The 25669-nt window shown below is 41.8% G+C and overlaps 1 protein-coding gene across 7 annotated transcripts in view; it reads left to right on the top strand.

Annotated features, from left to right (window-relative positions):
* The window catches only part of smpdl3b (sphingomyelin phosphodiesterase acid like 3B), a 66484-nt gene extending 41129 nt beyond the window's left edge, over positions 1 to 25355 (top strand). For 2 of the 7 annotated variants that reach the window (XM_048557864.2, XM_048557865.2), the window contains 3 exons: positions 12010 to 12218; positions 19548 to 19738; positions 22724 to 25355. In XM_048557864.2, coding sequence (XP_048413821.1) covers positions 12010 to 12218; positions 19548 to 19738; positions 22724 to 23445 — 1122 coding nt within the window. In that variant the 3' untranslated portion in view covers positions 23446 to 25355. Of the gene's footprint in view, positions 1 to 1402; positions 2950 to 11499; positions 12219 to 15438; positions 17527 to 19547; positions 19739 to 22723 lie in introns of those variants that run through there. The other 5 variants (XM_048557866.1, XM_059654371.1, XM_048557869.1 and 2 more) reach the window with 5 other exon arrangements.
* Positions 25356 to 25669: the final 314 nt, after the last annotated feature.

The following is a 25669-nucleotide window of genomic DNA, read 5'->3' as shown; positions in this document are numbered from 1 at the left end:
GAGAGAACCTTCTTCACTGTCCACTACACCCCCAATTTTGTTGTCATCTGAAAATTTACTAACCATTCCTCCTTTATTCACATTCAAAATGGTACTGGGTACAGGTTATTTGAGGTCGTTTGTTGCTACCAAACATTTTTGCCTATGCTTTGGGCCTGTCTACTAATTGGTTGAGGACATTTCACGATAGAGTATCTGCAGAAGAAACATTGTTCTTAGATGACAGGAAGGTTGATCACATGGTAGCAATGAATACAACAACATTTGGGACCTTAAAGAACTGGTACAGATAACAACTGCTTTCTCCAAAAGCGAGAGAAGAACAAGTTGTTTCCAACAACCAACTGTGTGACATCAGTAGAATAGGCCAATATAAAGTGAACATTCACTTTTTCAGAACCATACCTTATACAACAAGATCTAGTTAGCCAAATCTAGTAATTAATTAAACATTGAACAGCAGTTCATAGGTCAGTTGGAGGTGGGATCATTTAACATTTTTAGGACACAGGTAGATAGATTTTAACAGGAAATCAAGGGTTATTGGGGGTAGGTGGGAATGTGGAACTTGAAACACAGATGCATTAACGATGAACTTATTAAGTGGCTGAGCATACTTGATGGGTAACTATTCCACTTCTGTTCCTATTTCGTATGTTTAAAAGTAGTTTTTGGTCAGATCGCAATCAAGAATTCAGTTACAACTCATTTACAGAGCGTAACTTTAATGGGGTTTTTAAACAGTGATGTAAGAACAGGAGAGAACACAAGGAAGAAGGTGGAGAAAAGATTCACACGAGTTTTAAAGCTGAAGCTATTCTCCATAGAAGAATGTAAGGTTGAGAAGAAAATTGATGTAAATGTCAAAATTGAAAGGTCTGAATAGAGTAGATCAAGAGAAACTGTTCCCATTGGTGGAAGAGTCAATGAACAGATACACTAGCTTAGGTGATTAGGAAAAGAAGCAAAGGCAATATAAAGAAAAGCCTTTTATGCAGCAAGTGGGTAGAATATGGATTGCTCTGTCTGAGAATTTGGAGGAGACAAATTTAATTAATATTTTCAAAGGAAATTGGATATTATCAGAAAATAAACTTATGGTGCTCGGGGAAATACCTTGAAGTTGCACTTGCTGAGTAATTCTTAGAGCTAGTACTAACATGATGTGCTGAGTGGCCTCCCTTCTGTAATACAAATATTGCACAACTCCATCATGTCTGTTTGCGCTAAATCCAAAATTGCAATCCAATTGAGGGTAACTACAACAAATGCTGACTACCGAATGTCAAAACACCTGAAAACCCCACAGTCAACCTTTTAATTATTTATCATCTTTAGGCATGAGCTGTAATTGATTTATTATGATTGTCATTAATTCATGTAACTTTCGGTTTTTCTTTAGGATATGGTGACATACTTTTTCAATTTAAGCCATGCAAATGCAATAGCTCCACAGTGGCAATTGGAATACCGTTTAACAGAGGCATTTAAGGTTCCAGATGGTACATTTAAGTCAATGCAAACAGTACTGGATAAGTTATACTGTGAAAACGGCTATCTACAGAAATATTATAAACTTAATTCTGTAAACTATGATTTAGCTGAATGTGACATGAGCTGCAAAATTGATCAGGTTTGTGCAATCAAGGAAGTTGATTTTGCTAAATATGAAGATTGTGTGAAAAGAGAAAGCTCCTGTTCTGCTGTTACTGCCCAAGTGCATGTTATTTCTTTTCTGTTGCTTTCCATTGTGCTTCTCCAGTTCTAGCATATAACAGATCATAGACATTGTTTAACAGACAATACCTAACTGACGATAATTATACTTAAATCTGCATGTAATTTATCCAGTATGATTAATTTGGATTGGGTCTTTGTTAAACTCAACCAACCCATTTATTCCTTTCACTTTATGTACAGTTATGCAGCTAAAGGTAATTGAGAAGAAAAAATGCAACAAAACTGCATTTACTGCACCCAGTCCATGCTGAAGATAATCTCCACAGACACACTTAAAAACAACCAACATCATGACATTAACTGTGACCCAGAGGGGGCCTTCTTGTGGTGCAGTAGTATTGCCCCTGCCCCTCCCCCTAGGTCTGGGTTCAAGTCCTATATGATCTACAGATGTGTAATAATATCTAAACAAGTTGGTTAGAAAATATATAAATGGAGTCAGAATCATTACAGCACTGACAATGACAATTCATCACATTAAGACTATGCTGGCTATCTACAGAAAGATTCAGTCACTCATTCTCCAGTTCTGTCCTTGTAGCCCCACAGGTCTATTTCCCTCATGTCTGCAAATATCTTTTCGAAATTAATTGACTCCATTCCTACTTCTCTCACAGCCAATAAGTTCTTTACCGTTTGCTCTTGTCGTGGTAGGATGTAACAAAATACTCTGAGTCATGTGATACTAATTAACAAGTACACATATGTATATTAAACACAAATAAACTAATGAGTGCTGAAACTACTTTAGACGTGTTCAACAATGAGTCTCACTGTCCCTTGCCCACTTTACGACGGCTGGCCTGGAGAACTCTACATTCTTGGCACCATTGGCAATCTCAGTCCAAGGTGAAGTCCCCTGAATAGAACAAAGCCTCCAATATAAACACTAACCTGAATCTAAGATTACACATTGTATCATCCTTCCACGGTACTCGCAGGACTTTTCCAGAATTCTGTTATGCTGGAATAACATGTCCAGGTAGCCTTGTGTAACAGCTCTTCAAGACAGTGCTCACTGATAAATTCATACCACATTACTATTTTTCAGTCAAAACAGGCTGTGCTCCCCTGTCTGCTTTCCGGAGAGACCACTCTCTCCGTGACTCCCTTGTTCGCTCCACACTGCCCTCCAACCCCACCACACCCGGCACCTTCCCCTGCAACCGCAGGAAATGCTACACTTGTCCCCACACCTCCTCCCTCACCCCCATCCCAGGCCCCAAGATGACATTCCACATTAAGCAGAGGTTCACCTGCACATCTGCCAATGTGGTATACTGCATCCACTGTACCCGGTGCGGCTTCCTCTACATTGGGGAAACCAAGCGGAGGCTTGGGGACCGCTTTGCAGAACACCTCCGCTCAGTTCGCAACAAACAACTGCACCTCCCAGTCGCAAACCATTTCCACTCCCCCTCCCATTCTCTTGATGACATGTCCATCATGGGCCTCCTGCACTGCCACAATGATGCCACCCGAAGGTTGCAGGAACAGCAACTCATATTCCGCCTGGGAACCCTGCAGCCATATGGTATCAATGTGGACTTCACCAGTTTCAAAATCTCCCCTTCCCCTACTGCATCCCTAAACCAGCCCAGTGCATCCCCTCCCCCCACTGCACCACACAACCAGCCCAGCTCTTCCCCCCCACCCACTGCATCCCAAAACCAGTCCAACCTGTCTCTGCCTCCCTAACCGGTTCTTCCTCTCACCCATCCCTTCCTCCCACCCCAAGCCGCACCCCCAGCTACCTACTAACCTCATCCCACCTCCTTGACCTGTCCGTCTTCCCTGGACTGACCTATCCCCTCCCCACCTACACCCTCTCCACCTATCTTCTTTACTCTCCATCTTCGGTCCGCCTCCCCCTCTCTCCCTATTTATTCCAGTTCCCTCCCCCCATCCCCCTCTCTGATGAAGGGTCTAGGCCCGAAACGTCAGCTTTTGTGCTCCCGAGATGCTGCTTGGCCTGCTGTGTTCATCCAGCCTCACATTTTATTATCTGTGATCACATTGGGTCTGTTTTCCAGCATTTTTCCACCTTATTTCAGTTGTCCATTTTCATGCTCATTAACCTTTAATGGTCTGGTTTGAATACATCATTTCTAAGCCTACCACTACAGCTTTCTAACAAAAGACTTAAAATGTTATTCCTCACAAACAACTGCATCTCTCTAAAACTAAAAGCAGTGTCCTCTGATGATATCAGCTACTGGCAACAGCTTTTCTTAGTCTACTTATAAACTTGTTGTCATGATTTGAAACATTCCTAATAGATCACCTACAATCTTCATTGTCCCAAGGAGAGAATCTGAGCTTTTCCAACCAATCTTGGAGCTAAAATCTGTCATTCATGGAACCATTGTGGTAAATCTCCTGTGCAATCTCCCACAGTTATTTCACAAATTGCCTAAAAATCTCCAAACATCTGTAACGACTTCAGGTTCAGAATAGATTTCGCTGGGGTAAATGTAAAGAACCTGATTGTTAATCAATGCTTTGAAAATTCTGTTAACTCATACATTGCTGCTATACATAGCCAATTCATGTCAGTAATGTTACTGATGCTAGTGGTTAAAGTCATCACGTGGATGCTGACTCATACTATTCAACACAACATAGGACCTACTTTGTGGTAAAGTAAGGGTATGGTGAGTGAGGCAAGGAAGTACAAAATAGGAACAAAAACAAAAATTTCTAGAAATCTCAGCAGGTCTGGCAACATCTGTTGAGAGAAAGCAGAGTCAACATTTTGGGTCCAGTGATTGTTCTTCAGAACTGTTCTCAACTACTGCCAGACCTGCTGAGCTTTTTCCAGCAATTTCTGTTTTTGTTTCTCATTTGCAACATCTTCAGTTCTTTGTTTTTGGTTAAGTACCAATTAAGCATTAGATTAATGGATTTCTACCAAGTCATCAAAAGATCAGGTCAAAATTGGCAAATATACCCTCTAATTGAAAGGTAAGAAAGGGGAGTAAGAATAGGCTGTCAGATCCTGATTCTGTGCTCCCTCCCAATCATATATCTATCAATTTGACCCTGCATGCATTAAAAGCAAGGCATCCACAGCACTTTGGAATGAAGAATTCCAAAGATTCTCAATTTTCCCTGAGTGAAGTGATTTCTCCTCCTCTCAGTCTTAAGTAGCTGACCACACATCAAGATAATGCCCCTCATTCCAGACCCTTGAGCCACATTTACTTTGAGATCAGATTCAAACATAAGCACCTCAGGTTTATTTTTCTCTTTATTCTTTCATGAGATGTAACTGGGCAGACCAGTTTTCGTTGTCCATCTCTTGATGCCCTTTGACTCTTGAATATGCTGTTTTGAACACATTGGCTCCAGTCTTTGAGTTCTAAATGTCCAGTGGGAATTTAGTGATTGTTTCTTCATTTGAATAAAAGTTCCTTTGATTATTTTGGAGAAATTGTTAAGTGCCTGAATTACCATTCTCAATTCAGATTAAATTGCTGTAAGGGAAGATTCAATAACTCCTGACCACTTAAAAAAGCAAATTCCCGTAAACATCCTGGAGGATACCAATGACCCCACACTGAACTGGACCAGTGAAATAAATTCTGCAGCATAAAATTTGTCTCCGGTCCAGCACCTGCAAAGCTTGAATTAGTAGCATAATGGAATACTCTCAGCTTCCTTGGATGAGTGCAGCTTCAACAACACTCAAAGCTCTACAACATCCAAGATAAAGCAGCCCGTTTGATTGGCATCCCATTTATAACCTTCAACATCTGCTCCCTCCACTGACACAAAGTAGCAGCAGTGTACAAGCTGCACTGCACTAACTCACCAAGACTCCTTTAACCACAGCTTCCAAATCCACAACTTCTACCACCTAGTAGGACAAGAGTAGCAGATACTTGGGAACACCACCACCACCTGCAAGCAGCCCACTAAATTACACAACATCCTGACTTGGAATTACATAACCGTTCCTTCACTGTTACTTAAAATCCTGGAATTTCCTCTATAGCAGGCACTCTTATGTCCAAGGACTACAGCAATTCAAATACGTGGTTCACAGTAACCTCTGAAGGGCAATTAGGGATGGGCAATAAATACCTAGCCAGCATGCCCAAATTCTGTGAACAAAAGAAAATAGCAGAATGCTGAAGCATCTAGCTTGTATCCTATTCACATTGTCCGGTTAAACTTCTGGACATTGATGAAAAACACAGGTATTAGAAGTTAGGGTTTGTGCTTTGTGTTATTCATATGTCCATTATCTTGTTGTTCACCTAAAATGTCAAAGTTATCAGTCTTGCTGTAGGCTGACATGAACTGCTTCCTCAGGAGGTTGTGAATGGGACTGAACACTGCAATAGTTAGCAAATAGACCTCACCCTTAAAAAAAAAACTACTTAATCTCTAATGTGGTTAATTTTTACTCAACCAACCCCACCCTATTATCAGTAGTATCATAGGAGGAGTCAGGAAATTTGTGACTTAGATACAAAGACAAAGACAAAGTTCTGTAGAGAGGCAACAGTAGATACCAGAACCAAGAAATAGTTTTCAGTTAAATGTGGTAAGATATTCCAGCCCAATGGTGATCAGAGATAATGGGAACTGCAGATGCTGGAGAATACAAGATAACAAAGTGTAGGGCTGGATGAACACAGAAGACCAAGCAGCATCTTAGGAGCACAAAAGCTGACATTTCAGGCCTGGACCCTTCATCAGGAAAAAAAAACAGCCCAATGGTGGTTCAGTTTTGTCAGACAAATTTGGAATGTTGGATCTGTATCAGACTAAGGGTCACAGCATGTTCTTTGCAAGCATTACGACATGATGATACATTTGGAAACAAAAGTGTACAAAATGAAGTTTCTAAAAAGTTTCGATAATAAGATGTTTACGAGATTAATACATTGCAATATAATGTATACAACTAATTGAAAGTATTAAAAAAAAAACATTTGTGCTTCAAGATGGTCATTGTTTCTTTAACTACTGATTTCATTAGTTAACAATGCACCTGTCAACATCAAAATATATTGTCCTGTTAGAAATAGTCTGTCATGAAACATAAGCATATTTATATCCATTTATGACACTCAAAAGAAAAATTGATTTTCTTCAATAAACTTTGACTTTTGGGCCCTCTCATTTTACTGTTTTCAATAGTAAAACCACATCAGGACTGTGCAGCCCCCAACAACTGTTTTAATGACAATCAAAATGACTTTTAAAAAATCCTTAAATAGGAGTCAAATACCCAATATTGTGTTAGTCACAGAAAACAGTTACAGTAACACGATGTATGGTGCACATAAATAAATTACTCCCACCTTCATCTCCTCCAACTAAAATTTTAAAAATAAATCACCTGACAAGACAAAAAGAAATCAGTCACTGAACCCTTTTTCTGAGGGGCAGAAACTCAATTTTCCTCAATTAACATCAGTGATAGACTAAATCAGCAAACAGTGGTGTAAAACAAAACTGGAAACTCCAGTTCTGGATTAAGGCTAAAATTGGAGGTGGGAGCTAGAATTAATCTCCCTGGCCAGTGTCCCTTTCAGCTATTTTTGCAGAAGTAGAATAATGGGATATGCCAGCAGGTCTAAAGCCCATGACCCCCAATGAAGGCGAGCAGACACAACTTGTTAAGAGCCACCTGAGACCAATTAAGGGAAGCAGAGCATTGGACATTTTAGCTGCATTAAGCTCCTGACGGCCAATTGGGGGAAGCAACATCCTAGCAGGGTTAAAGGGCTCCCTGGGTGCAACAGTAAACCACTGTGAAGAGGACTCCCATTCCCCCACCCATGTAGCCTGACCACCAGATCCATTTTCTAATTTGAAATTTAAAATGGTTAGAGGGAGGGCACCTTGTCTTACTCAATCCTGCATCACAGCCTACTGCACCTTTCAAGCTACATGTGGCTCTTACATATTGAAGGTGGAACTGTAGTCAACACCATAGTTTCAAACAAACTCATCTCTAAACTCTGAGACCTAGGTCTTGGCTTACCCTCTGTAAATGGATCCTTCTGGACCCGTACACCACAGTCAGTGAGAAGAGGCAAGCACATCCCCTCCACCACAAACTTCAACACCGGTGTCCTACATGGCTGCATACTCAGCCCCCAATATATTCCTTCCACACTCACGACTCTGTGGCCAAATTCTGCCCCAGCTCCATGTCCAAGTTTGCTGACGACACCACTGTTTGTAGGTCGGATCTCAAACAGCGACAGGACAGAATACAGGAAAGAGATTGAATGCTTAGCAAAATAGTGTAAAAACAATTTTTCCACCAATGTCAGCAAACTAAAGGAATGGGTCATTGACTTCAGGAGGTGGCCCTGTTTGCATCAATGGTGTTGAGGTGGAGATGGTCGAAAGCAAGTTCCTGGGAGTGATGATCAGCAACAATCTATCCTAGTCCACACATGTCATGCAACAACCAAGAAAGCACAGCGACAGCCCTAGATAACAAAGTGTGGAGCTGGATGAACACAGCGGGCCAAGCAGCATCTCAGGAGCACAAAAGCTGACGTGAAGGGTCTCGGCCTGAAACATCGGCTTTTGCGCTCCTGAGATGCTGTTTGGCCTGCTGTGTTCATCCAGCTGCACACTTTGTTATCCTTGATTCTCCAGCATCTGCAGTTCCCATTATCTCTGACAGTGACACCGTACTTCCTCACAGGGGGCTAAGGAAATTTTGGCATATCTACAAGAACTCTTACCAATTTTTATAGATGCAGAGAAAGCATCCTATCTGGATGCATCACAGTGTACTTTGGCCACTATTATTCCCAAGACTGCCAGAAACTACAGGGAGTTGTGAACACAACCTGATCCATCATGCAAGCCAGCCTTCCACTGACTCCAACTGTACTTCATGCCGCCTTGGGAAAGCAACCAACATAATCAAAGAGCCCTTCCATCCCAGTCATACCCTTGTCCACCCTCTTCCATTGGGCAGAAGATATAAAAGTTTGAATACATGCACAGATAGATTCATGAACAGCTTCTTCCCTGCTGTTATCAGGCTATTGAATGGACCTCTCAAATGTTAACTCTGATCTCTCTCTCTTTGTGCACCTTCTCTGCAGCTGTAACACAGTATTCTGCACTCTATTCTGCCACCCTGGTGCACTTTGTATGGTATGATCTGCCTGTAGATCACACAAAATAACACTTTTCACTGTATCGCAGTACATGTAAAAACAGTAAATCGATTAATCAAGCTAGAAGACCTCAAATTGGCACTCCAGCTTTGAGGGCTTGGGACTCAGGTACAGTTCTGTTCCTTATTTCATATTCCTGGAAGGAAAATCCGCCTATTGATCCTGCTGAGTTAGCTAAACTCAGGTGTGGCTGGAGTGCTGGCAATGATCTGTAATTGACTTCAGTGTTCCTGATTTGAGAAGGGAGAAATCAGCTCACAGCTCCAGATTCTATGCAAGGCAATCAGCCGGAAATAGATTTTGTACAAGCTGAAGGAAGGAAGGCTCTGGAAGAACAAAAGAGGAGGCCTGTGATAGGATGGACAGCAGAGAGGTTATATGACAAAGGATTTCATGGCACAAAAAGCAAAAGGAATAATAATTGTTGTGTTCAAGAAAAAGGATTTGTCCAGAATGAGTATGAATAACAGAATAATAGTTATGGAGTTTTATAGCACAGAAAGAGGACCTTTGGCCCATCAACAATTACCTATCTACTCTAGCTCCATTTTCCAGCTCTTGGCCCAGAGCCTTGTATGCTATGGCGCTTCAAGCATTCATTTCAACACATCCCAATTGTTGTGATGGTTCCAGCCTCTACCACTCTCTCAGGCAATCAGCTCCTATATTCACTACCATCTGAGTGAAAAAAAAATCCTTCTAAACCTCCTGCCTCTTACCTTAAATCTGATTTAAAAATAACTCCCTGGTTATGGATCACTCGATTAGAGTGAAAAAAATTTCTTCTTATCTACCCTCTCTGTGCCACTTATTTTCTATACCACAAATCAGGTTCCCTTTCGGCCTTCTCTGCGCTAAACTAAACAACCCCGGCCTATCTAGTTTCTCTGAATAGCTGAAAAGGTCCAGTTCAGATAGCACCCTGGTAAACCTCCTGCATCTTCTCTCGTGCAGTTACATCTTCTTGTAGTTTATGTTTTAGTTGTTCACAGGAAATGGGCATCACTGGCCAGTTATTTATAGCATTTGTTGCCTATCCCTAATTGCCTAAAGGGCATTTAAGAGTCAACCATAATACTCTGGATCTGGAGTACCACAGAGGCTAGACTAGTGAACCATTTGGTTTTTACAACAGTCACCACTGGTTACATGGTTGCCATTAGATCAGTTTTTAATTCCACATTTTATTGAATTCAAATTTTGCCACCTGAATCCTAAAATTCAAACCCAGAACATTGGCCCAGAGTTCTAGACTGTAGTTTATTGATAAAAGCAGTCACCCCAATTTTTTTGTCTGTATTTAGTCTCCCCAATGTACAGGTGACTATGTTGACAGCTGTGAACACAGTATCCCAGAAGTGAAAGAACCACATGTTAATCTATTTCCTCACCTCTTTAATTTCTATCTTCCTTCACACTGAAGAAAATGTCTGAAACCTAAAACATTAACTCTGTTAGAGACAAAAACAAACTGCAGGTGCTGGAATCCAAGGTAGGCAAACAGGAAGTTGGAAAAACACAGCAAGCCAAGCAGCATCTGGAGGAGGAGAAATCAACATTTTGGATATTATCCTTCTCAAGTACTAGATGTGGAGGTAGGGGGAACTGCAGATAAAGGGGTGGCGAGAGGGTAGCAGAATGGTGGAGATAGGTGAACACCAGTAGTATGTACGACTTTGTTGGTTGATGGGAGGGATGAATCTGGTTGGTAGCTGGAAGGAAGGGAGGAGGTGGGGCTGGGAAGGGAATGGGGGATGGGTGGGAAGGTTATTTGAAATTGGAGAACTTAGCGTTAAGTTGTCTGGGCTGTAGGGTGCCCGGTCAGAAAATAAAGGTGTTGTTCCTCAAATCTGCAATTTAACTGTTACTCTTCTCTACACATGTTGCCAGACATGCAGAGTATTTCCAACATTTTTAGTTTAAATTTGAGATCAAGTCCCACCTGATTAGAAAGCAAAATAGATGTCATAATGAGTGATCTTGTGGCTGAGTGGTAATGTCATACCTGTGGGGCAGGTGGCTTGGGTTCAAGTCAGACCTACTCCAAAGGTGTGGAATAACATTTCTGAATAGATTGATGAAAAATAATTTTTGTAAATGTCTATCACTGCTGGACTTGATTAGTCCAGTACTCCTCTAATTGGTAAAATTCTCCATGCTTTCTAAGCTATGGTTATTCCAAAATATTGCTGCCCATTTTGTATCCAGCATTATGTCATGCTACCCATTGCTCTGATCAAAGAAGACCTACATTTGCTACTGATTCACATTGTCCCCTCAATAAGATCCACCTCATATTTTAATATCTGTATTTCTGTAACCCCTGTAAATCACATGACCCCCCAAACTAAATATTCTTCTAGCTATGGCATCTTGTGGTGGGCTTTTTCCAATTGCCAATTCCTTGGGTATGCTTTAATATGGAAGCTTATTTTGGCTCTAATTTCTAATTTGTATGATTTGACATTCCCTGGAGATGCTAAACCAAAAAAAAAGGCAGGCCAAAAAAAAAGGCAGGCTTAACATTTGAGGTACTAATTAGATGCAATTTTCAAGTCAATGTCAGCTCCTTATATACACTTGCAGTAAATAAAAAAACAAAATCAGACGTTCTGTATCAGTATTTTCTGTCCGACTTACTGAGATTTGTCAGTCTGAGCAGGAATCTTACGCGGACTGAGGGAAGAAACACTAGAGGGTGCCACTGAAAAATATTTCAAGTTCTGTTCCCTCTTGCCCTGTTTCAATTTCTCTCCATGTTGTGTCCTTTTTAATAATTTACTCTCCGGTATTAGGAAAAAGAAATGCCTTGAAACGTTACAACTGAGCTCAGCTAGATCAATAAAGTGAAAACTATGCCATCCAGAAGATGCGGATTGAGTCGACAGCAGCAAAAACCTAAAGTGGAACTAAAAGTTTCTAAGTTCGAAGTAAGCGGTCAGCTCTGAAGGGAATGACAAATTCCTCTACTCCTTTTGTTACAACGATGGGCTCGGGCGATGAGCTTCGTTTCTCGCTGCTTGATCTGGTCTTCATCTGTCTTGGGCTGGCCACCTTTCTGTTCGATATGGGGACTGATGCCTGGGTGGTGGCTTCTTTCTTTCAGGCAGGAGATTATTTCTGGGGTGCTGCTGTGTTATGTCTGGTGCTGTTTTGTTCAGTGGTCGTTCAGCTGTTCAGCTGGTTCTGGTTTGCCGGGGATCGAGAGCAATTGAAGAGCCTATCCGATTCCGGACTTCTTCCGTCCTTCAAGACCACGGTAGGAGATGGTGCCCTGCGGCTTTTACACGGACTGCAACTGGGATTTCTGGTCAGGTCAGTGACTGATAGGGCGGAGAAAACCCATAACAGGGGAGTAGAGAGATATGGCTGCTGCTTCGAGGAGTAAAATGTTGAAAAAAAAGATGGAGGAAACTAAAGAGAAAAGAAAAACTAAATGAAACCAGCAGTGGAAAACGACCAGGTCAGGGAGAAAGTGAGACATGATGAAAGTAAAGCAGGATGTGAGAAGCAGAAGGAGGGGAGTAAGTGGTTAGCGATCTACTGCGGGGTTGGAGAGGGGGTGATTGGAAGATTTGAAACCCACTGTGGAAAATTGACTGTCCCGCTCAGAGGTACCAGGAAGAGCTCGATGGTCACAAAATTGATCTAGTCCCTGGCGAATTTCCTGTTCGGGCAATACTGCAACCAATAGTCTGTATAATAGTTACATTCCTTCTGAGGGAGCAGCAACAGCTGGGGTATATTTCTATTAGCTCCCCATGTGGCCGGAGTACTGGGAGACTGTTACTGGGCTCATGACTGCAACAGCGAATGTGGCACCCTTGGATATTTACACCTGAGGAGTCTTGTGGCATGCTGGTAACATATGCGTCTAGCAGCCACAAGTTGCAAGTCCCACCTATCCCGCAAGTGTGTCATGGTATATCAGGTTCATTAAAATAATCCGAATTACCTTTTTTGGGAGTCGCTTGCAGTGTAATGCAGCATTACTCTGTCAGGAGGCCTGGGTTCAAGTCTCACCTGCTCCAAAGATGTGTCATAGCGGTTCTGCCCATATGACATAGGAACAGAATTAGGCCATTTCACCCATTCAGTCTGCTCCATCCTATGACCATGGCTGATATCTTTCTCAACCCCATTCTCCTACCTTCTCCCTGTAACCCTTGAGCCCCTTACTAATCAAGTCTCTGTCTTAAATATACTAAAAGACGTGGACTGCACAGCGCTGTGCAGAAATGAGTTCCACAGATTTACTGTTGTCTGGCTGAAAAAATTCCTTCATTATGAGGCTGTGGCCTCAGGCCCTTGTCTCTCTGACTAGTGGAAACATTTTCTTCACGTATACTCTATCTAATGGGAGCCTGATACAGTTTCAGTTGCATCTTTTATTCTAGCCCTCTCAAAATGAATGCTAACATTGCATTTGCCTAACTCTCAACTGAACCTGCATGTTAACTTTAAGAGAATCCTGAACTAGGACTCCAATGTCCTTTTGTGCTTTAAGTTTCCAATGGTTTTCCCCATATAGAAAATACTCTACGCCTCTATTCTTCCCACCAATGTGCATAAACTCATATTTTCCCACATTGTGTTCCATCTGCCACTTGTGTGTCCACCATCCTGGCTTGTCCAACTCCTTCTGCAGCCTTTCTGCTCACTCAACACAACCTGTCCCTCCACCTATCTTTGTGCCACCTGCAAACATAGCAACAGGGTCCTCAGTTCCTTCATCCTGATCATTAAAGTATAATGTGAATAGTTGTGGACCCAACACTGACCTCAACGGAATACAATTAGTTATCAGCTGTCATCCTGAAAAAGACCCCTTTATCTCCACTCTCTGCCTTCTCTCAGTCAGCTGATCGTCTATCCATTTGCTAATACTGTGGGCTCTTATTTAGCCTCCTGTGCAACACCTTGTTTACCCTGGAATTCTGAATAGGTCATGTCTAGTAGCTCTCCATTGTCTAACTTGCTTGTTGCCACCTCAAAGAATTCTAACAGATTCGTCAGGTGTGACTTTGATTTGACATACCTAAGTACAGTGAAAAGTTTTGTTTTGCGAGCAGTACAAGCAGATGATAGCAAACAAGGGCATAGACAGTGTGAGGCTTACAAGGTTACAGCTGCGCAGGAGGTGCACAAAGCAAGACCAGCATTAACAAGATCAACATAATTGAAGTTAGAGAGGTCCATTCTGCAGTGTAGTAACAGCAGGGAAGAGTCTGTCCTTGAGCCTGTTGGTGCGTGTGTTCAAGCTTCTGTATCTTCTGCCTGATGGAAGAGGTTGGAAGAGAGCATTACTGGGCTGGGAGGGGTCTTTGATGATGTTGGCAGCCTTTCTGTGGCTATAAGGCGTGTAAATGGAGTCCATGGATGGAAGGTGATAGTCTGGGCTGTGCACACAATTTTCTGTGGTTCCTTCTGGCCCTGGGCAGAGCAGTTGCTGTACCATGCCTTTCCAAGTATTCTGCAATCTCATCCTTAATATTGGACTCTCAAATCGTACCAACCAACGAGGTCAGTCTAATCGGCGTATCATTTTCCACCTTTTGCTTTCTTCTCTTCTTAAACAGAGGTGTTTTATTAGCCATTTTCAAATCCTATGGGACTTGTTTCACTCCAGTGGTTCCTGAAAGATCATTACCAATGCCTCTACAATCTTTTCAGCTATCTCCTTCAGAATGCTGAGGTGTAGTCCATCTGGGCTGGGTGATTTATTCACCTTCAAACCCTTTGCCTTCCCCAGCATAGTCATGACATTCACCTCTGTCCCTGATGGTCTTCACGTTCTACTCATGCTACACACCATGAAGACTGATGCAAAACACCCATTCGGTTCTCTGAGGTATTTCTTTATTTCCCATTACTAGTTTTCCCACTTCATTTTCCATCAGTCCAATGCCCTGTCTTGCCCCTGTCTGATCTTATATATTATATGCTTTTTCCTTTGCTTCTATGCTGTCCCTGATTCGCCTTTTCAGTCATGGTTGCGTCTTCCACCCCTTAGCATGTTTCTTCTTCCTTGGGATGAATTTCTGCTGTGCCTTCAAAATTACCCTCACAACTCCTGCTATTGATGCTCCACTGTCTTCTCTGCTAGGCTGTCCTTCCAATCAACTTTAGCCATCTCCTCATTCATGTTATTGTAGTTACCATTACTAGTGTCCTGGAAAGCCACTGCTCCTTGGACCTAGAATACCTTACCTGCTACTAACACAAGAGTTCACATCTGCCGTCCTGACAGCAGTCCACTTGCCAGCCCACATGGATGTAAAGAATGCCTTAGATGTGATTTACACTGCCAAAAACACAACGGGAAAAAAATTCCCCAAGTCCCTATTGTGGCCAGCGACTTCAACCAAGCCAGCCTCAAGCAGGTGATGCCAGAATTCCACCAACACATTTCCTGCCCCACCAGAAGACCGAACATTCTGGACCACTGCCACACAACCGTCAACCACCACACTAACACTCATCCTGCACCCATACTTTGGAAAATTAAATCACAGCGTTGTGTTCCTCCTCCCAGCTTACAAGCAGAGGCTGAAACAGGAGAATCCTTCACAAAAAGAAGTACAGTGCTAATTTGAGGCAACAGAAGACTGTCTCCAGGAATGCTTGGACTCAGTGGACTGGACCGTGTTCATCAGAAAACTTAGATGAGTTGCCACCACTATCATGGACTTCATTAGCAAATGCGTGGGGGACTGTGTGCCAAAAAACTGAGTCCGAGTGTTCCCCAACAGTAACCCTTGGATGAACCAGGAAATCCAGTCTCTACTAAATATGATGTGCAGCTTTCAAGTTGGGTGATCCGGACTAATGCAGAAAATCCAGGTATGACCTCCACAAAACAACCAGGGAGGCCATGAAGCAGTACCACACCAAGTTAGAAGCGCAGACCTACCAAATGGACTCCCACCGTCTAAGGCAAGGCCTAAACGGCATTGCAGGATACAAAATGAAACAGTGTAAGATAGCAGACAAAGACACATCCCCCCGCCCCCACCACCTCCGACATGCTCAATGCTTTCTATACCTGGTTCGAGCAGAATGTCAATGTTGCAATATCACCTGTCCCGACAGTCCCAGACACACCTGTTCCCTCTGTCACTGCTGCTGGCGTCAGATCTGTCTTCCTGGGAGTCAACCCAAGGAACATGATCTGCCCAGACAGTGCCCCCAGCCAAACTCTCAGATCCTGTGCGGACCAACTGGTGGAGGTATTCACCAACATCTTCAAACTCTCTCTTCTACAAGCTGAAGTCCCTAACTGGTTCAAGAAGACCACCATCATCCCTGTACACAAGAAAACATGTGCATTGTGCCTTAATGACTACCGCCCAGTGGCTCTGACTACAATAATCATGAAGTGCTTCGAGAGGCTGGTCATGGCCCACATCAACTCCAGTCTCCCAGCCTGCCCCGATCCCCTATAATTTGCCGACCGATGTAACAGATCCACAGAGGATGCCAATTCCCTAGCCCTGCACTCATCCCTAGAACATCTGGTGAACAAAGACACCTATGCCGGACTCCTGCTTGTGGACTACAGCTCTGCATTTAGCACCATTATCCCCTTCAGACTGATCTCAAAACTACGTGAACTTGTTCATGGCTCCGCCCTCTGTAACTGGATCCTCGCCTTTCTGACCCACCGGCCACAATCAGAGAGGATAGGTAACTGCACCTCCTCCACAATAACACTCATCACTGGAGCCCCCTCCCAAGGATGCATCCTCAGCCCCCTGCTGTACTCCCTGTACACCTACAGCTGTGTTTCCAAATTCTGAACAAATGCCATCTACAAGTTCACTGATCACACTACCATAGTGGGACGGATATCTAACAACAACGAGTTAAAATACTGAAGGGAGATAGAGGGCTTTGGTGATGTGTGATGAAAACAATCTGTTTCTCAATGTCAGCTAAACTAAAGAACTGATCATCGATTTCAGAAAGACAGGAGGAGAACACGCCTGCATCAACATCAATAGAACTGAGGTTGAGAGGGTGAAGGGGATCAAGTTCCTCAGAGTAATGATAACCGATGACCTGTCCTGGACTTCCCACGTAAATGTGACAGTCAAGAAGGAACAACAGCGCCTCTTCTTCCTCAGGAGGCTCTGGAAATTTGCCATGTCCATAAGGTCCATCACCAACTTCAGCAGATGCGTGTTTGAAAGCAAACTGTCTGGGTGCATAACAGCCTGGCATGGCAACTGCTCTACCCAGGACCATAAGAAGCTACAGAAGGTTGTGTGCACAGCCCATTCCATCATGAAAGCCAACCTGCCATCCACAGACTCTATTTACATGGCTCACTGCCACGGAAAGGCAGCCAACATCATCAAAGACCCGTCGCACCTGGTAATGACCTCCTTAATTTTCTTCTGTGAGGTAAAAGATACAGAAGTTTGGAGACACGCACGAGCATGTTCAAGAACAGCTTCTTTCTGTCCGTTATCAGACTGTTGAATGGATTCTAGCCTCAAATAATGCAATCTGCAATGTAACTTGTATAGTTTAATGCTGAAAGTCTTTTTGATCTGTACATCCTTTGCTTGCTGTGATCTGCCTGTGCTGCTCATAAACAAAGCTTTTCACTGTATTTCGGTACACATGACAATAAAATCAATCAATCAACTGTAATACTGTTGCATCTTATTCCAGCTTCTCCCTCTCAAACTACAGGGTGAATTCTATTATATTATTGTCACTGGACCCTAGGGTTTTCTTCATCTTAATTTCTCTGGCCAAGTCTGTCTCATTGCTTGTCACCAAATCCAGAATTTCCTGTTCTATAGGGGACTGTACCACACGCTGCTCCAAAAACATCTTGTAGGCATTCCACAAATCCCTTTTCTAGGGATCCACTTCCAATCTAATTTTCCTAGTCCACCTGAATATTGAAGTCCTCCATGATTATCGTATTAGCATTTTTCTTTTGTGCCTTTTCTGTCTCCTGATTTATTTTCTTCCCCACACCCTGACTGCTGCTAGGGGTTCTGTGCATAACTCCCATCAAGCTCTTTTTCCTTTGCAGTTCCTCAATCCTAGTGACACAGATTCCGTAGCTTCTGACGAATATTTGCGTCTTGCTGTCAATTTCATTTCACTTCTTACTAACAGGGCAACCCTGCCATGTCTGCCTATCCTTTTGATTGGATGCACATCCTTGGATATTTCGTATTGACTGAACCCCTTTTCATTGTTGTCCACTTATCTGCCATGCCATGACTTAGACACCGGACCCTTTCAGTACTCTAAGTCCTATTGCATGTTCTGGAAATTTTAATTGCATCTCCTGAGCCCTCCTTTTAACTCACTTAAAACCTTGTTACCATCCTAGTTAGCCTTCCCACCAGGACCCTGGTCCCAGATCAGTTCAGATGAAGCTCATCCACTGCTGTCCTAATACTAATAGTAGTGCACCATGAAATGGAACCCTACTTTCCTATTCCACTCCAATCTTTTTTTAATTGTGCTCTTAATTCCTGATGTTCCCCAAAGAGGACCTCTTGCCTATGTTGTTTGTGCCAACATGAACCACAATAACTGGATCCTGCCCTGTCCACTCCAAAATCCTTTTAAGCCAGCTCACAATGCCCCTTGCCTTGGCACCAGACAGGCAATACACCGTGTGAGACTCTTGATCCTGCTTATAAAGGATGTGGCTGTGCGTATCATTGTAGATATCCGTGCCATTACTACTGTGCTGTTCTTTTTGCTCCCCCTGCTCCAATGGCCTCCTGTACCACAGGGCAGTGGTCAGTTGGCCTATCCTTCCTATGGTCTTTTTCCTCATCCGCACAGACAGCAAGTACCTCAAACCTGTTGGACAAAATCAAGAGCTGACACTCCTCCAGTGTTAAATTCAGGATCCCTCCATCTGCCTCACTTGTAATTACACCGTCCCATCCCTGACCACTGGCCATGTTTGAAGTACATAATTTATAGGGTGTGACTGCCTCCTGAAACACAGCAACACAGTTATCTCTTCCCTTCCCTGATATGCCACAATTTGAAACTCAGAATCTTACACATCAACTGAGCTGGAATACAAAGCAACCAACACTTGCTACGGATGTGGTCATGATGAACCACAATAGATCCACCAGCTCCCATGCAAGTACTCACCAACAAATCCCCAATCGCAGCATGGACTTCCACTTCTAGAAGTTGTGCCATGCATGTGCCTTGGAGGCTTGGGCAGCGGAAAATAAATTTAAGAAGGATTGCTGCTTAAAACCTTCCTTCTTTACCAAACTTTTGGTCATCTTACTTAACACATCCTTGTGTGCCTCAGCATTATACTTTGGCTTAGTACGTTCCTGCGAGGTTGCTTTGAAATGCTACGCATTTATAAGGCACTTTTAATGTATGAAGTTATTGTTCTTGTTAGTTTTTCACACAAAGTATCCTAAGTCCCTAGGACAAGTTTATTGGTTCAGCTGAGTGTGCAGAAATCATACACAAAATAGTTTAATACTGTAATAAGGAAATGTAGGCTTTGTGATCGATGGCTCATGATGGGCAGAATGGCTTTTGTCATCCATTGCAATCTCAAAGGGTAAAAAACAGAAGATGCAAGATCTACCATGGTCTTACTTTATGAATTGTACTTTGTTCCATCAGGTATATAACTGCACTGGAGGTGGGGATCCGAATGCACAAAGAGAGGGACACTTTTGGCTTGCAATATGTTATTTACCTGATCAGTGATATCAGCATGCTACGACTCTTTGAGAGTATTTTTGAAAGTGCTCCTCAACTCTCACTGATGCTGTACATCATGATGTTGAAGAACCAGATGAAGCTTCACCAGTGTAAGTGCTAACCACTGCCTTAAGCAGATCAGAATGCCATCCAGTGACCATCACTATGTGCTGTGCACTAGAAGATGATAACCTGCCATCTTGATAAGTGGTTTGCTTGGTCATGGGCCCAACTAAAAGCCAATCACGCTGTTTCTAAAGATAATAGGAACTGCAGATGCTGGAGAATCTGAGATAACAAGGTGTGGAGCTGGATGAACACAGCAGGCCAAGCAGCACTTTAGGAGCAGGAAAGCTGACGTTTTGGGCCTAGACCCTTCAACAAAAAAGGGTCTGGGCCCTAAACGTCAGCTTTCCTGCTCCTAAGATGCTGCTTGGCCTGCTGTGTTCATCCAGCTCCACACCTTGTTATATTGTTTCTAGAGTCTAACATAGGACAGACCAAGTAAGGATAATTTAGTTTTCTTCCCTTGAAGGGTATTGAACCAGGTAGGTTTTTTTAGGAACAACCTCACTAGGCCTACAAAAAAAAACAAAGAACTGTCGACACTAGAAATCAGAAACAGAAACAGACATTGCTAGAAAAACTCAGCAGATCTGGCAGCATCAGGGTAAAGAAAGCAGAACTAATGCTTCTGGTCCAATGAAACCGCAGTTGTGAAGAAGTGCCAGTGGACATGAACCGTTAATTCTGTTTTATCTCCACGGATGCCGCTAGATCTACAGAGCTTTTCCAGTGTATTTTTTTCATGAAGAAAAGTTGAGATAGAGGAACTGAGTAGTCTGCTCAGAGTCAACAATGTAAACAATTTGTGAGGCCTCAGGTATTTTTGTTTCAAGTTGGAGCAGTAGAAGCAGCCTGAATGTGAACCTCCCACAAAACCAGGATTTTTTGTTTTAGCTTTCAGCAATTGCAGATGTCTTGAATCTGGATGTTGAAGCTCTTATTCCTGTCTCCCATTACAGCTAAAAGCTGGGGTTCTCTTCCTGTTGCTAAAATTGTATGTGAAACAATCTTTTTTACTGAATTTGCCTTTGCCAAGGATGTGTTAATGAGCTATTACTATATTGGAACGGTTAATTAGTAGTGGTTAATATATATTATTTGTTAAGCATTTTAAGAGTTTCAGTAAAGCCAATTCTTTTATTTTTATTTTGCCTGTATTTTACTGAACCATAAAAATTAAGTGTATTTTGCTTAAGTCGAGCAGTTTAACCAAGCAAATTGCATCTGGAACACAACACCTTAAACTTTAAAATGAGAAGAAGTTAGGATCTAGGCTATCTTCATAATGTATTTTGAGGGGCTTTGGTCTGGACCATATCACCAGCAATTTCTGTTTGTGTTTCTCATTAGGCCTGAGGTGCGGTTAAGAGACAACCACACTGCTGTAGGTCTGGAGTCATATGTAGAACAATGGATTTCCTGCCCTTGGTGAACCAGATGAATTTTTACAATAATGGTCATATGTTTGCTGTTGGATTGCATTGCATTCAAGTTTCATGATGGTGAGATTTGAACCCCTTGGCCCATAACATTAACTCAGGGTTGGGGGTTATTAGCCAGTGACCTTACCATTAGGCCACCACCTTCCCAATTGGGAAGTTTTTGTGGAATTTGGACTCGTCTCCGGATCATTAGTCCAGGACCATGAATTCCAGTCTGTAACATAACTGTGTTATCATTTCTGCTTTGATCAGATTTCTAATCAACCCCTTACTGTGGCCAATTACAGTACAACAGGTGGGAGGATTTCAAGATGTCACAGTTAAATAGAAATCTTGTGGTGCAGGAGGCCTAGGTTCAAGAAGCACCTGTTCTAGAGGTGTATGACACAATCTCTGAGCAGGTTGATTCGAAAATATCTTAAAAAGAGATATTGCTTTTTATATATTTCACTTGGTGCCACTGACTGACGTAAGTGGTGGAATCACATTTCATTTAAAGGAGGTCAGCTAACTAAATTATGTGGTAAATCTAACTTTGCAAAGGCCTTTTCGTGAAAATACATGCCTCTGATAGTTGCTGTTCAATACAGAATTGTTTTGACAAACAAAATATAGACGAAGCTATTTCAGAATAGCTATTATAGTTTTTTTTAAGAGAACACCATCACAAATGCATTCCCACAATTTCCATAACTATTTTAAAAAGTGTCCCCTTTCTCTTGTTTTACCACTTCACACAATCATTGGTATCCATGTGGTTTTTTTTCCAGGAGCTTGATTCTTGTTGGTCCTTTGTGATGGTCCTTTGGATCAAATCTAGAACCGGCTTAGATAAGGTGATATTTTTACGCACTGGTAACCATTGACTTTAGCAGAATTAAAGCTGGGTCCTTTGTGTCAAGAGGTTATTTGACTATGAAGTATCATCCTATCCCATTTAACTTCCCAAGTTGGACAGCTATTGCAGATTGCATTAGGAAACAGTAACTTGCTTTGCAAAAAAAAGTCAGTCCTCATTTTGTTCATGATTTTTGGACTGAATTTTAAGATTATATTTTGTCCTGCAGCTGCATTTATTTAATGAAATCCCATACAAACACTTTCTGAGAAGAATCACTGGGTGATAGTTCCCTAGCTAATTTCAACTCTTCACCCCCACATTTCACCACCAATAAACAAATTATTAGGTGAAAAATAAGTGATCATTTTGGCACTTTATAACTTTGCTCTTGCTCGATTTAAAAGGAAGGTGTTTTCTGTAACATTGTGACGTTTGTTACTTGAATAAATATACAGCACGTTAAGGGCCAGTTAAATAGTACTTGAAGTTGGCAGCTTACAGTGAAACTGCACAATAGTAGTTTTATTGTACCGAATATTTTGTTGTAATTGCCAAATATTTTATAAATTACCGTTGAATGAGACTTATTTAACACCCTTAAAGGTGTTATCATGTGAATCAGACTTTGGCAGGTTTTTTTGACATAAAGACACAAAGCTGAATTCTTTGCTATTCAATTGCTTAAGCAACTAATAACGTGAAAAACCTTCTCAATGATTGCCCTCTCACTATTCCAATTTCCGCAGGTTTCTCCATTGTGGCGTCTTTCCTCTCCATTGCCTGGGCCGTCCTGGACTTTCACAAATCCCTGCGCAGCTCTCTCTCTGACAAAATGCATCTTAGATTCAAGTCTGCGGTGACTTATTTTATCTTTAACCTGCTACTCATCTGTCCTAGGATTTGTAGCATTGCCCTATTTGCAATCATATTCAAACACTATGTCCTCTTGCACTTTGCTCTTATATGCTTGCCCATGTTTATCTGGACTTGCCAACAAGGCACAGACTTTATGAACAACCTTCCTGAAGAGGTATTCTACAGGGGTGCAGTAGCAGTGATCTTGTATTTCACCTGGCTTAATGTTGCTGAGGGAAAAACATTCATCAGACAAGTTATTTATCACTCATTCTTGGCTGTGGATTGTGGGATTTTAGTTGGATTTTGGTGGATTTATAGAGATCCAGTTTTAACCGCTTCCTATGCTCTCCCACTCCTTTTTGCAATATCATCGTCATATTTTCTTGGGGTGATTGTAAAGTGTACTTATTACAAGTATCTTCATCCCAGGGTCACGGCAGACTTGCTATCAACTGATGAAATAGACGTTCTACAAGAGGTTGGATTTCGATCGATTTGTGAGAGCAGACCTTTGATAAACAAGAGAATGCAAATCCTATCCAATTGTTTTTACTCTTCTAAACCTGGCAGAAACAAATGCCACTCAGATATGGAGGAAACTAAAATCTAAAGCTCCAGTATTCTGTTGAATGTCAGTTTATGTAAAGGTTTGTTTCACTGCTATTAAACTTCATGTCACGTGTATTTCAGGTCAAAATGCACAAAGGAGAATGTATACAATTGGAGCACATGGTTCTTCAGTTAATTTTTGTTCTGATGTTCTCCACTCCTGCCAATCTCAGCTTATATAATGGGTGTTCAACAAATTAATATGCTTAAAATCAGCATCAAGGAATAGAGATGCCATCCCTGAGTCAGTGAAGAGGAGTTTCTCCATCAATGTGATGCGTTAATTTTTCCTGATATATTGAGTTATGTAGAAATTATACAGGCCAAACTGCATGACCAATAAGTCAAAACCAATGTTTTTGCCTCATTCCCATATCGCTTTCCTTTCATTCAACCAAAAGCTGCTTTAAGTGTTGATGTTATCTGCTTCAGTCACGAACTCAGGTGATACATTTCTTTTTAAAAGACATTTGTGAATATTTGGATTTTTTTTCTGCTCCCTATTCTTAGTCTGATACATTTAATCCACATATGTGACCCTGCATGCACACACAACAGCTTCTCAAAATCAAAATGTAATTGTTGCTTTTTAAATTTACTTCACCTTCTGACTGAATTACCAATCGCAACAGCTTATCAATAACATTGGGCAGATTCTTTTTGTACTCAAAGTTATTCATTATACCTATTTTATTATCAGTGGCAAATTTGGACACTACTTGCTCTAGAGTCATATTTATAGTATTGATATAGAAACTAACAGAAGCAACACTGGAACAGATTCTTATGGGTTACTATTATCGACTGTCACCCTTCTGAGAAATAAAGCTGCCTTGAAGTTCTCATTAATTTTCTACTTCTAACTATTTTATAACCGTAGAAACCATAGTTCCCAAATTCTATGCCCCTTATTCATGTCCAATATTTTTCAGTTTGTTTAATTTTCAAAGACTTTTTGGATGTCTTAAATTCAGATTTATGTTGCAATCCTGTTTAGTTGCTTCTTCGTTGTTTCCAGGTTAGATTTTTGGCTTAGCTGAGCTCAGCTGGAGCCATAATGGGAACATCCAAATTGGCCTTAGTACTTCAGGCTGAATTTTCTTATTATAGATGTCGATTTGTCTATGGTATATTTCTCCATTTTTATTGTAAGCTTGTACAACAGAAAGAAAATTAGATTCAATTCTACTGCCTTAACCAACTCAAAATTAACAAAATGTAGTTCAGTTAGCTGAGTTCAGCAAAATCAAAAAGTTTCAAAAATTCTGAAAGTATATCATGATGCAGCAGAGAAATTTACATCATTTATCGTTACAAATTCAGAAATTGGGCTGTATAATCAGTTACCAGCTAGGCAACTAAAATGAAAGATATTATTAAGTAAGGCTTTCGGAGTTGGATCAGAATGAAAGCCGTGATGGTGAGAAAGTTCAAGGCTTAATGCCCTATTTATGTCAACTCAGTTGATTGTTGCCAGAATCTCTTGAGCAGCAAAGTAACTAACTGTGACATTTTAGTCTTGGAGATGGAAAATTGATTGTGGAGAGGGAGTTCTTCTCACCCAATTGCTACAGTTCCCTACCAGTTGACGTTGGAGAAGTCAGTCTAGGCTATGATGTTGCTAATAGTCAAGACTCACATAAGAAGTAGTAGCAACATGAATGAGGTACAGGGCAGTGCTTAAAGCAGAGTACTGCAGTTAATGAATGCTGAACAGAGGAGATCATTAAGGAAGAGATTATGAGCTCTTTGTGCATTTTATTGTTATTGAATTTAGCTAATCTGGAGAACGCAGCAAGTATTTAGTATGACTGAAAAGTTATCAACTAGTTTACATTTAACAAGTATCAGAGATAATGGGAACTGCAGATGCTGGAGATTCCAAGATAATAAAATGTGAGGCTGGATGAACACAGCAGGCCAAGCAGCATCTCAGGAGCACAAAAGCTGACGTTTCGGGCCTAGACCCTTCATCAGAGAAGGGGATGGGGGGAGGGAACTGGAATAAATAGGGAGAGAGGGGGAGGCGGACCGAAGATGGAGAGTAAAGAAGATAGGTGGAGAGGGTGTAGGTGGGGAGGTAGGGAGGGGATAGGTCAGTCCAGGGAAGACGGACAGGTCAAGGAGGTGGGATGAGGTTAGTAGGTAGCTGGGGGTGCGGCTTGGGGTGGGAGGAAGGGATGGGTGAGAGGAAGAACCGGTTAGGGAGGCAGAGACAGGTTGGA

The sequence above is a fragment of the Stegostoma tigrinum genome, chromosome 24 (genome assembly GCF_030684315.1).
Source record: "Stegostoma tigrinum isolate sSteTig4 chromosome 24, sSteTig4.hap1, whole genome shotgun sequence".
NCBI classification, from domain to species: Eukaryota; Metazoa; Chordata; class Chondrichthyes; order Orectolobiformes; family Stegostomatidae; genus Stegostoma; species Stegostoma tigrinum.
The sequence above is the reverse complement of the archived record's forward strand: the minus strand, read 5'-3'. Positions and strand labels throughout refer to the sequence as shown.